Below are 14026 nucleotides of genomic sequence, written 5' to 3' on the forward strand. Positions count from 1 at the left end.
TGAGATAGGTTATGTTTTTAGACCCATTTTGTAGATGAGGAAACTGAAGCACTGAGGTCACCCAAGTAGAATTGGATTTCAGAGATGTACTAAACTGTACTGACTCTCCCAAGGAATCCTGAAACCATCCCATGTCAGTATCTCTTCTGAAAGTTTTCAAGGCTCTGCTCTCTGCTCAGACACCTTCTGGAGCTCCCTGCAGACTCCTCAACCTGGCTTTCAAGGCCATCTGTGTGTGATCTGGTACTGACCTGTGACTCTCACCAGTACCTTCCCAAAGCCTGCCCATCCTTCAAGGCTTCCCTTGTACACTGTTAGCTTCTGGGGGCGCCTTCCCTGACCAGCACTTGTGAATTTCTGTGGTTCCTCAGGGTTTTACAAGAGAACTTTCCTCACAACATTCCCTGGGAGTTAGAGTAGTATTAGCTCCGATTTTAATGAGGTGATTAGGACTGAGAGATGGAGGGACTTATCTAGGGTCATATAGCTGGTCTGCATTTGAACCAAGACTTGATCATAGGCTACAAGTCAGGTATTCTCTCTACTGCCCTGCTCTGGCTCTCTCTGAGTGTGGGTCACTTCTCACTTTGACCCTGGTCATCCATGGACTTTGTAGAGTTCTCCTTGCTTGGTTCATTGAGACCGAGAGTTCCCTGAGGGCAGGGTCTGGGTCTTCTCTTCCTCTCTTCTCCCAGACTAGGAGCTCCTGGAGACACAGTGAGGTCCCAGGGAATGCTTGCGGATGGTCAGTGATCTATACCTACCTTGTTTTCCCCTCTTTGGCCACTCATCTCCTCTCTGTCTGTCTCCACAGATGATGTCACTGTGGGGAAAGAGAACCCAGGACCTGAAGGCTCCAATGGTGAACAGGAAGATGCATCTGGCAAACAGTGGGGTGAGAAATTGTAATGTGATGTTGTCTTAGACTTTCTTCCTAATTACTAGAACTTGGTGCCCAGAAAAGAGAGGTATCGATAGTCCTACTATCTCCTGCTAGTGAGGCCAGAGTGGAAAACAGCATTCAATTCTGGTTTTAGGAAGGACGTTGACAAACTGGAGGGGCCAGAAGGGTAAGACAGCTGAAGGCTGTGTCATATGAGCATCGGTTGAAGAACTGGGAATATTTACCTCAGAGAAGAGAAGACTTAGGAGGGTCAAGATAGCTATCTTTAGCTAAAGGGTAATCTTCCTGCAGAGGGTGAGATTTGTTGAAGGTTACTTAAGTGGTATAGTGGAACTAAAGAACTCCCCCTCTCTCTCCTTTCTCTCTTTTCCCTTCTCTGTCTTGTTCTCCCTCTTCCCCCTCTGTGTCTCTCCCTCTCTCTCTGCCTCTCTCTCTCTCCCTCACTTCCTCCCCCTTTCTCTCTTTTCCCTTCTCTCTTCTCTATCTCTGTCTCTCTCTGTCTGTTTCTGTCTCTGTCTCTCTGTCTCTGTCTCTGTCTCTCTGTATCTCTGTCTCCCTCCCTCTCTCTCTGTCTCTCTATCCCCTGTCCCTCTGTCTCTGTTTGTGTTTTTCCATTCTGTCTCTCAATATTTGCCTTATCCATTGGTACTTACTAACCTACAAATCCCTTTGGTCGTCTGCTCTCTGTCATCAACACATAAGTCTGAATTAGACTTCAGATTTTTTTCTTGTTTTTGTTTTTATGGGAGAAGAGGGAGATCTAGAGAAAAGGCACATGTATATATAGGTCCTGGGCTGTAGAGGCTTGGGGGCTGGGCTACCACTGGGGATGGCAAGGACACTGAAGATCGAAGTCCCTGGTTTGTGCAGGCATGTCTTCCCAGGATGTAGGAGAGTTTAAGGAGTAATCAGAAGTAACCAGAATCTAACCTAAGACATCGAAGTCCAAAAGCTCTGAGCTTGATGCCAGAACCCAGAACATGAACCCAACCCTTTCCAAATGTTAGCCCCAGTTTCAGTGCTCAGATTCTCTATGGCCTGAGATATGGAACCCAGAAGTTTTGGGGTTTTTTCCCTGAAACTTATAGACTCTGGGATCTTGGAGCTAGAACTCAGAGCTTGGTGATGAATGTTGGCAAAGATCTTATCTAGTATGAATCCAAAATTCAGTTCCTGATCATATTCCTGATTTCTAGAATTATTTCAACTTCTTCCCAATCTGCTTTGGGCTCTGGGCAGCTGGTTGATGGTCTCCAGACCTCTGGGGTCCAAGTTCAGTACATAAATATCCCAGAAATCTGATTGTTTTCCACCATGAACTGAGAGAAGGGTAAAGATGGAGCAGGGTTTGGGGGGCTGGAAGTGATAGGTGGAACATAAAAAGGAGTAGAAGGAAAGACCCACACAGGATAAAGGTCTCAAAGAACAAGTCCCCCAAATTGTCCAGGGTGGTGTGAGTATTGTTTTCTCAACCAGATTGTGAATTTCTTGAGCACAATCCTGTCCTCTACCTCCTTCGTTTTCCTTACCCCTTGTCATGCTGATAAATAACTGACTTTTTCAACCCCAGTCAAGCTGACTCTAGTATGCCCCATTCCCTCACCTCGCTTGTCCTTTTTATGCCCTGCCAGCCCGACCGCGATTCACCCAACCCTCCAAGATGCGGCGGAGGGTGATTGCCCGGCCTGTGGGCAGCTCTGTACGGCTCAAGTGTGTAGCCAGTGGCCACCCACGGCCAGACATCATGTGGCTGAAGGATGACAAGACCTTGACACCTCAGGAGGTTGGTGAGCACAAGAAAAAGAAGTGGACGCTCAACCTGAAGAACCTGAAGCCAGAGGACAGTGGAAAGTACACATGTCGTGTCTTTAACCGTGCTGGCGAGATCAACGCCACCTACAAAGTGGAAGTCATCCGTGAGTGTCAGATTGTCCCCACCCCCTGCCCCAAGATCTGAACACAAGCCTGGGCTGGGGGACCAAGGGGATATTTGTGGGGCTAGAATGGGGTCCTTTGGGATGGATTTGGATACTAGCTGACCTCTCCATATCTCCTTATCTCCTGCACTTTGAATTCATCAACATTCCCCATCTTCCCTTTTTAAAAAATATTTTTTCCAATTACATATAAAAACTATTTTTGACATTTGCTTTTTAAAATTTTGAGTTCCAGATTCTCTTCCTCCTTCCAACCTCTCCTCCCTCACTAAGAAAACAAGCAATTTGATAGAGGTTTTACATGCGGTCAGGCAAAACACATTTCTATATCAGTCATATTGTGAAAAAGAAACCTATGAAAAAATAGAGTAAAAAGTGTGCTTTGATCTGCACTCAGACTCCATCAGTCCTTTCTCTGGAGATAGACAGCATTTTTCACCATGAGTCCTTCAGAATGTCTTGGATCTTTGTATTGTTCAGAAAGCTAAGTCATTCCCAGTTCTTTATTGTACGGTATTACTGTTACTGTGTACAGTGTTCTGCTTCTGTTCACTTTGCTCTGCATCAGTTCATGTAAGTCTTTCCAGGTTTTTCTGAAAACATCCTGCTCATCATTTCTTCTTCTTTTTTTTTTTATTTAGCTTTTAACATTCATTTTCACAAAATTTTGGGTTACAAATTTTTCCCCTTTTCTCCCCTCCCCCCCCAAACGCCAAGCATTCTAATTGCCCCTATGACCAATCTGCTGTCTCTTCTATCATCCCTCTCTGCCCTTGTCTCTGTCTTCTCTTTTGTCCTGTAGGGCCAGATAGCTTTCTATACCCCTTTACCTGTATTTCTTATTTCCTAGTGGTAAGAACATTACAGTTGATCCTAACACTTTGAGTTCCAACTTCTTTAGCTCCCTCCCTCACCACCCCTTCCCTTTGGAAGGCAAGCAATTCAATATAGGCCAAATCTGTGTAGTTTTGCAAATGACTTCCATAATAGTTGTGTTGTATAGGACTAACTATATTTCCCTCCATCCTATCCTGTCCCCCATTACTTCTATTCTCTTTTGATCCTATCCCTCCCCATGAGTGCTGACCTCAAATTGCACTCTCCTCCCCATGCCCTCCCTTCTATCATCCCCCCCCACTCTGCTTATCCCCTTATCCTCCACTTTCCTGTATTGTAAGATAGGTTTTCATACCAAAATGAGTAGGCATTTTATTCTTTCCTTTAGTGGAATGTGATGAGAGTAGACTTCATGTTTTTCTCTCACCTCCCCTCTTTATCCCTCCACTAATGAGTCTTTTGCTTGCCTCTTTTATGAGAGATAATTTGCCCCATTCAATTCTCCCTTTCTCCTCCCAATATCTTTCTCTCTCACTGCTTGATTTCATTTTTTTTTAAGATATGATCCCATCCTCTTCAATTCACTCTGTGCACTCTGTCTCTATGTGTGTGTGCGTGTGTGCATGTGTGTGTGTGTGTGTAATCCCACCCAGTACCCAGATACTGAAATGTTTCAAGAGTTACAAATATTGTCTTTCCATGTAGGAATGTAAACAGTTCAACTTTAGTAAGTCCCTTATGACTTCTCTTTGCTGTTCACCTTTTCATGGTTCTCTTCATTCTTGTGTTTGGAAGTCAAATTTTCTTTTCAGCTCTGGTCTTTTCATCAAGAATGCTTGAAAATCCTCTATTTCATTGAAAGACCAATTTTTCCCCTGAAGTATTATACTCAGTTTTGCTGGGTAGGTGATTCTTGGTTTTAGTCCTAGTTCCTTTGACTTCTGGAATATCCTATTCCATGCCCTTCGATCCCTTAATGTAGAAGCTGCTAGATCTTGTGTTATCCTGATTGTATTTCCACAATACTTGAATTGTTTCTTTCTAGCTGCTTGCAATATTTTCTCTTTCACCTGGGAGTTCTGGAATTTGGCCACAATGTTCCTAGGAGTTTCTCTTTTTGGATCTCTTTCATGCGGTGTTCTGTGGATTCCTTGAATATTTATTTTGCCCTCTGGTTCTAGAATCTCAGGGCAGTTTTCCTTGATAATTTCATGAAAGATGATGTCTAGGCTCTTTTTCTGATCATGGCTTTCAGGTAGGCCCATAATTTTTAAATTGTCTCTCCTGGCTCTATTTTCCAGGTCAGTTGTTTTTCCAATGAGATATTTCACATTATCTTCCATTTTTTCATTCTTTTGGTTTTGTTTTGTGATTTCTTGGTTTCTCATAAAGTCATTAGCCTCCATCTGTTCCATTCTAATTTTGAAAGAACTATTTTCTTCAGTGAGCTTTTGAATCTCCTTTTCCATTTGGCTAATTCTGCTTTTGAAAGCATTCTTCTCCTCATTGGCTTTTTGAACCTCTTTTGCCAATTGAGTTAGGCTAGTTTTCAAGGTGTTATTTTCTTCAACATTTTTTTGGGTCTCCTTTAGCAGGGAGCTGATTTGCTGTTCATGCTTTGACTTCATGTCTCTCATTTCTCTTCCCAGCTTTTCCTCCACCTCTCTAACTTGATTTTCAAAATTCTTTTTGAGCTCTTCCATGGCCTGTGCCCATTGAGTGGGCTGGGACACAGAAGCCTTGATTTCTGTGTCTCTGCCTGATGGTAAGCATTGTTCTTCCTCATCAGAAAGGAAGGGAGGAAATGCCTGTTCACCAAGAAAGTAACCTTCTATAGTCTTATTTCTTTTCCCTTTTCTGGGCATTTTCCCAGCCAGTGACTTGACCTCTGAATATTTTCCTCACACCCACCTCACCTCCTGATCCTCCCAGCCAGTGTTTGGGGTCTGAGATTCAAATGCTGCTTCCAGCCTCAGGGCTTTGGGCGGGGGCAGGGCTGCTATTCAGTGTGAGATTTAATTCAGATGCTCAGGTGAGGGCAGGGCTGCCTCTCAGGCTCAGTTCCCTCAGGGAGTTTATGCACAGACCTTCAACAATGGATCCAGGCTCCTGCCTGCTTGGAGAGCCCTGGTCTGCCGCTGCCCCTCAGCTTCTGTCTCCCGAGGGGGCCCAAGCCATGGGGGCACCCCACTCCCCCCTCGACCCGCCAAAGGGACTCTCTCACAGACCCCCGTCACCTGTGGGTGGAGGTACTTGTGTGGCCGCTGGAGATCCCGTCCCTGAAGCCCGCTCGGATCTGTTCCTCTCGGTGCCGCGGCCACGGCAGGGCTGTACTCAGCTCCCAGTCCCGGCACCCAGTCCGCAGCACGAAGGACCTTTTACGAGAGGTTTGCAGGTCTCTCCGGAACAGAAATCTCCCTCGCTCCAATGTTCTGTGGCCTCTGGGTGCAGAATTCGCCGTGAGTTACTTCTTTGTAGTTGTTCTATGGGTTGTGGGTTCGGAGCTATGTGTATGTGCGTCTTTCTACTACGCCATCTTGGCTCCGCCCCCGCTCCTCATTTCTTGTAGCACAATAGTATTCTATCACAATCATATACCACAATTTGTTCAGTCATTTCCCACTTGAAATTGATGAGCATCCCCTCAATTTCCAATTCTTTCCCACCACAAAAAGAGCTGCTATAAATATTTTTGTCTGTGTAGATCCTTTTTCCCTTTCTTTGATCTCTTTGGAATACAGACCTAGTAGTGGTATTTCTGGGTCAAAGGCTTTGGATAATTTTATAGCCCTTTGGGCATAGTTCCAGTACTCTGCAAAATGGATGGATTAGTTCACAACTCTACCAACAGTACATTAGTGTCCTAATTTTTCCACATCCTCTCCAACATTTGTCATTTTCCTTTTCTATCTTATTACCCAATCTGAGAGGTGTGAGGTGGTACCTCAGAGTTGTTTTCTTTTTCTTTTTCTAATCAATAGTGATTTAGAAAATTTTTCATACGACTATTGATGGCTTTGATTTCTTCAGGAAACTATCAGCAAGCTTTTCTCAGCACTAAAAGCATGTCAATTGATACCAAAATTTTCATGGTCCTTTGAGATATTCTTATATTCTGGTCCTTTTTTTAGTACCTGTTATGTACAGTACTTCCCTTTTCTCTATAGTGAGAAACCTACAATTTAGAGAAGACTCAGTTCTAACCCTCTTGTTTGGTGAGAAGTCGAGGCAGAATAGAAGTTGTTTAGCCTGGCGGAAGGGCTGCAGTAGGATTCAATTTGACCTCAATTAAGAGATTGTCTTCCCAAGAAAATGTAAGCTCCTTGAAGACAGCAATGTTTTATTTTTGTCTGTTTCTCTTGCACCAACCTTCCTGGTTGTACCTGTTTGAATGAATGGTCAATCCACAGGGATTTATGAAGTAATGATAATGGGCCAGACGGTGCTGGTGCTCTGGATATGAAAGCAAAAACGAAACAACTCTTCCTCCTGCCTTCAAGGGACTTAGATTCTTAGTAGCATCACCAGAGGAGCGCTGATATTGAAAGCATTTGATTTTTTTTCAAGGCAAAAAGCCTGGGATCGCGTACCCTCTTAAGTTTTGCAGATACAATCTTGCTGCCCACTTCTCTAATCAAAAATTCCCATGTTGGCCGTGTCCAAAATGGTGTCTCTTATTCTGCATCTGAAGCATGTCACCTACCTCTCTGTCAAGAGTGGGTGGCCCTCTGGAACCAGGGATAGCCTGGATCATGGATCAAAGTTTTTAGTTTTTTCAAAGTTATTTTTCTTCACAGTGTTAATATTATGGTATGACTGATTCTCCTGGTTCTGCTCCCTTCACTTTGCATTAGTTCATCAAAGGCTTTCCAGGTTTCTCTGAAATCTTCCATTTGTTGAAGCAGTATTTTTCTTACACCTCTGTGCCATAATTTGTCTGACCCCCTTCCGCTACCTTTCCACCATCCCTGCAAGTGCAGAAGGAGAGTCTCTCCCCCCCACCTCACCATTTCCCACCATGATGAAGATGATTTTCTGTTTTGCTTTGTTTTATGGGTTGCCATGGCCAAAGAATTCGCCATGTAGTGATCAGCTTCCTGGCCATGAGCCTCTCTGTATTTAGCTAGGCTGTCAGTCAGCAGACACAGTCTCTGGCCAGGACTGAAAACAGCATTGAACTTAGAGTCTTATGACCTGAATTTGAATGTCAACTTTGCCACTTAATTGCCTTTGTGACCCTGGGCTGGTCACTTCCTTTCTGAGGGAGTAGGACAGATGACCTCAGAGGTGCCTCCCAGCTCATATCTCCTCCACGATTCAGTTTTCAATTCAGTAAGTGCTGTGCTTAGTGCAGGGGATACAAAAGACAGTCCCTGTCAAAAAGCTGGTCCCCTCATCTAATGGGGAAGACAACATGGAAACAGATACAAAGCAAGCTATATACAGGATAAATAGGAAATAATGAAAAGAGGGAAGGCATTAGAAGTAAGAGGGGTGGGATTTTAGTTGGGACTTAAAGAGGTCAGTAGTCAGAGAGGAGGAGGGAGAACTTCCAGGTGGAAAGGACAGTCAGAGACCATGACCTACCTGGAAGTCTTTCCAGCCCAATAGAAACTGCCAGGGCTTGTGTTCTACTGACAGAGCAGAATAAGGATCAGGGTCAAGAGCAAGGGTCAGGGCAAGTAAAGATCACCCCCATGCTAGCAGGAGGCACCAGAGCAGGACTTTTGTGAAGTATTTTAATACAGAGAGAGAGAGACAGACAGACAGACAGACAGAGAAAGAGAGACAGAGAGAGAAAGAGAGAGAGAGTTACAAAGACAGAGAGACAGAGATAGAGAGCAAGAGAGAGAGACAGAAAGTTACAAAGAGAGAGAGAGACAGAGAAAGATGGAGAGAGACAGAGAGATAGAGACAGAGACAGAGAGTTACAAAGAGAGAGAGAGACAGAGGGATTGACAGACAGATGATCAGAGACAGGCAGGCAGTGTGGTGGAGTGGATTTAGAGCCAGATTTATAATCAGAAAGATCTGGGTTCAAGTTCTGTCCTTGATACATAACTTTGACTATGAGACCCTAGGTGAATGTCTTAACCTCTTAATGCCTCAGTCTAAGACTTTAAATCACGCTGTAGGAGCCTGTTTTTGCATTTGATTGAGGGAGGTGTCTTATCAGGATTTCCCTATATTAGAGAAATCAAGGTCTTGACCTTCCAATCCTCAACCCCACCCCCAAATCATATGCTCCTGTGTAATATTATTACTTTGGTAATTAATTTTTAAAATATTTAAAATATTAATATTTAAAATGAACATTTTTAAGTATACAAAGCAAAAGAAGATTGTACATGAAACCACATATCTCTTTCATAAAGCTTGCTTTTCCATTTTTAGTTATTAAAAGTTAATTTAATTAGTAAACAAAAATTTATTTTCTCTCCCTCTCCCAACTCCCATTAAAAAAGACCTCTTGTAATAACTATGCATAGTCAAGCAAAACATTACTATATTCATGTCCAAAAATATCTGTACCCTGAGTTTTATTACCTCTCAGTCAGGAGATGGGTAGTTTGCCTCATCATGGGTCTTCTGGAATCATGGTTGGTCATTATGTTGACGAAAGTTCTTTAGTTTTTCAAAATGTTAATTTTTGCAACATTGTTTCTGTTCTAGAAATTGTCGTCCTGATTCTGTTCTCTTCACTCTGCCTCAGTTCATACAAATCTTCCTAGGTTTTTCTGAAACCATCCCCTTCATCATTTTTGACAACACAATAGTTTTCCATCTATTCATATACCATAGTTTCAGCTATTCCCGAAATGATGCCCACCCTCCTTGGTTTCCAGGTCTTTGCCACCGCAAAAAATGCTGCTAGAAATATTTTTTGTACAGATGGGTCTTTCTATGTTTGTTGAGGTCCTTTGATTCATCTGGGAGCCAGATGGGGTGGTGGTGGTGGGGAAGCAGGAATGTTGACGAAGGGTTTGCCTTCCCATTTCAGAGCGGACCCGCTCCAAGCCCATCCTGACAGGGACCCACCCAGTGAACACTACTGTCGACTTTGGTGGGACAACATCCTTTCAGTGCAAGGTGCGCAGTGACGTGAAGCCTGTGATTCAGTGGCTAAAACGGGTCGAATATGGCACAGAGAGCAAGTACAACTCCACCATTGACGTTGGTGGTCAGAAGTTTGTGGTGCTCCCCACTGGGGACGTGTGGTCCCGGCCCGATGGCTCCTACCTCAACAAACTCATGATCACCCGTGCCCGGCAGGAGGACGCGGGCATGTACATCTGTCTGGGAGCCAACACTATGGGCTACAGTTTCCGAAGCGCCTTCCTCACTGTGCTGCCAGGTGAGGTTCCAGAGCATCGGGCTCCCCCGACACTGGGCTGGCTCCCAGAATTGGGTGCTTGACATGTCTGGGGTCCTATCCCCTGGCCGTGACCCCGAAGCCTCGTTGTCCCGTACTTTCCAGGATCTATGTCTCCAGTGTCCTTTCCCAAACCCCCTATCTACAATGTGCCTCTGATAACCCCACAGCTCTGTCTTTGGTATTTGGGGGTGGGTGGGGCTGTGAATAAAAGGAGTCCCAAGAGGTAAGCCATTGTGTGATGGGAGCATCTGACTGAGACAGTATGATATGAAGTCAAGTGTGCTGGATTATGGTGACTTTTTTTAATCCTTTGTTTCTCTCTGTCCCTGTCTTTCTCATTTTGTCTCCATGTATCCCTCCTTCTCCCTGTGCCTCTTTTCTGTCTTACCTTCCCTATCCTTATCCTTTTTAAAATTTCCCCCTTTATTCTCTCTCCCTTCTTTTGTGCTCCTCCCCTCCTTCTCTGTCCTTCGCTGTTCTTCAATATATTCATCCTATTTCTCTCTTCCTCTCCGTACCTGTTTTTTCTCCCTCTGTATTCTTGTATGGCCCTTTCCCATCTTCCATCTTCCTGTGTCGCTCTCCCTGGCTGTCTCTCTGTCTCGGTCTTGGTGTCTCCCTTTTACAGACCCCAAGCCTCCCAGCGGTCCAGCAGCTCCCTCATCAACCAGCAGTCTACCTTGGCCAGTGGTGATTGGCATCCCCGCTGGTGCTGTCTTCATCTTGGGCACAGTGTTGCTATGGCTGTGTCAGACCAAGAAGAAACCATGTTCCCCACCTCCAGCGGCACCAGGCCACCGGCCACCCCCTCGGGATCGAACTGGCTTGGCTGCGATGCCTGACAAGGACTGCCTGACTTCAGGACACTACGAGGATTATGGGCTGGGGGGTCAGCCCCAGCTGCCCCCTCCAGCACAGCAGCATCTGCTGGGCCAAGGCCCAGGACCCACCACCAAGCTGTACCCCAAGCTCTATACAGACATCCATACCCACACGCATACCCACTCCCACTCCCACGTGGAGGGCAAAGTTCACCAGCACATACATTACCAGTGTTAGGTGGTGGCGGCCAAGGCAGTGGGTATTCGATATCCGGCTCTACATGGCGGCAGGTGGGTAAGCAAGGCCCCTTTGCTGGGGGGGCCTCCCTGCCGGGACCCATACAGACCCCTCATGGGGCAAGAGGTATAGGGAGACGGACCCACAGAGATGTGGAAGGATGCCGAGGGAGCTGCGGGAGATGAATGTGGACAGAGACAGATGCAGAGGCAACTTCCAAGACTGAGATCTAAAGAGATACAAAGAGATACAGAAACAGACATACACAGAGCCTCAGAAAGAGAGAATCTATATAAAGAGTTCTATTTTTTTTTGTGACATTGCAGTGAATCTATAGTGATGGGATAATGAAGGAATCATCCTCCCCCCTGCCCCCACTCTTGCTCCAAGGCAATTATCCTTGATTGATGCTTTATTCACCTCCACTCCATCTCAAACCCCCTCTCTCTGGCCCCGGAAATGGTGGGTGCTTTGTCAGAGGGTTCTTGGCTTTAAAGAAACAAAAGATGCTCCCCATCCCTTCATCCCCATCTTGTTCCATGCCCAAAGCTGTGGAGATAGAAGGAAAGGGTTTGGTCCCCTGCATGGAGCAACATAGCCTGCCCTGTGCTGGGGCCAGACAGGGAGGAGAGGAAAGGCTTGTTTGACTTCCAACAGGCCAACTCTGACCTGGTGCCTGTGGGGAGAGTGGGGGAGGAGTCCTGGGAAAGGCCAGTGGGCTGTGGACTCTGCTAGCCCCCAACATGGTGCCATCATCCACTGGGCTCTCCAGATCTCCCCTTCCCCTCTTCCCCCACCATCCCCTTTGCTATTTATATTTAAGAAATTAAGAAAATAATAATATTAATAATAATAATAATGAAAAGGAGAGTCTTCCCGAGAGTGGGTAAAGGCCCCCCAGGGTCAGCAGCACCGATCGGAGGGTGTCCCTTGTGGAATGGCCATCTGTCCTCCAGATTGCTCCAGCTGATGATGGCATCCCAAGAAGGGCAGTCCTGGCTTACCCATCCAGAGCCAAGGCTGAGCCCTTGAGAAAGATGTGGGGGCCTGCTGGCCCACGTCTTCTCCGAAGGCTGTAGCGGGGTGTTCATGCAAAGGAAACACCTTGTTCAGCCTCGAGAGTGTCTAAGCAGGGGCCATGTATGTTTAATTTATTCTGTTTAACGTGATCAAACGAAGTATGTGCTTTTCCTACAAGCAGGTTTTTCTATCTGTCCATCTGCCAGGCTAGAAAGGCAGGCCTGTATGTGTGTTTGCCCCTCCTGGGAGCCCAGGATTGCTGTAATCTAGAAGTGAGTTCCAGCGGGTGGAAAGGTCCGTTCCCTCTGACGCCTGGGTCCTTGGGGAACGACAAGGGAAGGAGGGTCCAGGCCAGGCCAGGGGATCTAAACCTGGCCACAGGCTTTGCTGCCTTACCCTTCCCCTACCCCCACCTTGAACAAACAAACAAACAAAAATCAGGCAAATCTGGATTTGAAAAACATGACTTTATTATTCTTCAGAAACAAAAAGGTTGCTCCCCCTCTTCCTCCTTCCCCTAGTCCTGAAGGAGACTTGGTATGCTGCCAGTTTTTCCAGGGCAGAGGGAAGTGGGGGGGGGGTGGATTGGGGCTGGTCTGGCTTAGCCACTAGCTCATGGGTTTGAGGGCCCAGACAACCCTGGTAAGGCCCTCCAGGGGGATGCTACTGAAACCAAGGCAGGGGCTCCACCATCTACCAGGGGCCCAGTGCTAGATCCTGTCTCCCACCAAGGCCAGAGTTCAGACCCCAAAGACAGAGAAGGCTTCTTCCTCCTCCCCCACCCCTTCTGAGCCATGCTGCTACTTTCCCCCAACACCTTCTCATCTATCAACTTATTTGCTCCTCAGAACACCCCATGTGAGGTAGGTATTAATCTTCCCATTTTGCAGGCAAGGCAGCTGAAGTCCAGAGAGGAACTGAGGTCATTTAGTCCGCTTTTCATAGGAGCTTAGAGCCAGTTCTCACAGTCCAGGCTTTTCCCACAATATCATTGGATAAGAAAGAGGAAAAGTCGATGTGACCTCAGATCATTCTGATCATGCCTCTGTGTCCTCTTGATCTCAGCCTCCCACCCCCTCTCACCCCTTACTGCCCTGCCCCAGGCATTAGGATGGTACTGCCAAAACCATCTTAGGCATCTGAACCTTTGCAAAGAGACAATCTTGGGAGTAGAAGGTTAAGGTGGGAGAGGAAGGTTGAGATCACATGAAATGGGGGAGAGAAGAGCCTATTTTTTTTTAATCCAAAATATTTCAAGAGAAGAGAATGTATCAGGAGGCTTAAGCAGGTGAGGGGGTGTCCAGTAAGCCCTCCCCAAAGCTGCTGACAGCTTAGGCAGGTCTTTCTTGCCCTTAGTCCAGGCCATGAGGGGAGCCCACAGGACAGGGAGAGCTTTGTCTGACCATCAGCTACTCTTAGCCTCTGCTGGTCAATCTGTTGCACCCTAAACATGAAGTTAAAATGATGAGTTTGTATGTGTGTATGTGTGTGTATGTGTGTGTCCATGTGTCTGTGTCCGTGTCTGAGTGACCCCACCATCTGTGTTGAGACAATCGTGTACAGTTGGCCCCTTTCTGTTCGATGAAAGCTTTATTGAACATTTATCAATAAATGCGTGAAGCTATTTTTGTCTTGAGAGTATTTTTATTATGAGAGAGTTGGGGTGGACAGGGAGGGCTCTTTGTGTGCTGAGTTGGAGGGGACTGACCCAGCTGAAGCAGTTCTGTGGTATAGTGGTAAGAATACTGATTTAGTCAGAGGACCTGGGTTAGTGCCCATGACCTTGAGCAAATTTCTTTCCCTCTATGGGCATCAGTTAACCCATCTACATAGCTGAGAAAAATTTCTTGGTTTCTCATAAAGTCATTAGCTTCCATCTGCTCCATTCTAATT

The 14026-nt window shown here is 46.0% G+C and overlaps 1 protein-coding gene across 2 annotated transcripts in view; it reads left to right on the top strand.

Moving 5' to 3' along the window:
- FGFRL1 (fibroblast growth factor receptor like 1) overlaps positions 1 to 13757 on the top strand; it is a 132810-nt gene extending 119053 nt beyond the window's left edge. For both annotated transcript variants that reach the window (XM_072619917.1, XM_072619918.1), the window contains exons 4-7: positions 815 to 895; positions 2536 to 2820; positions 9680 to 10033; positions 10683 to 13757. In XM_072619917.1, the coding sequence (XP_072476018.1) occupies positions 815 to 895; positions 2536 to 2820; positions 9680 to 10033; positions 10683 to 11113 (1151 nt within the window). In that variant the 3' untranslated portion in view covers positions 11114 to 13757. The remainder of the gene's footprint in view (positions 1 to 814; positions 896 to 2535; positions 2821 to 9679; positions 10034 to 10682) is intronic.
- Positions 13758 to 14026: the final 269 nt, after the last annotated feature.

This window comes from Notamacropus eugenii, chromosome 6, assembly GCF_028372415.1.
Source record: "Notamacropus eugenii isolate mMacEug1 chromosome 6, mMacEug1.pri_v2, whole genome shotgun sequence".
NCBI classification, from domain to species: Eukaryota; Metazoa; Chordata; class Mammalia; order Diprotodontia; family Macropodidae; genus Notamacropus; species Notamacropus eugenii.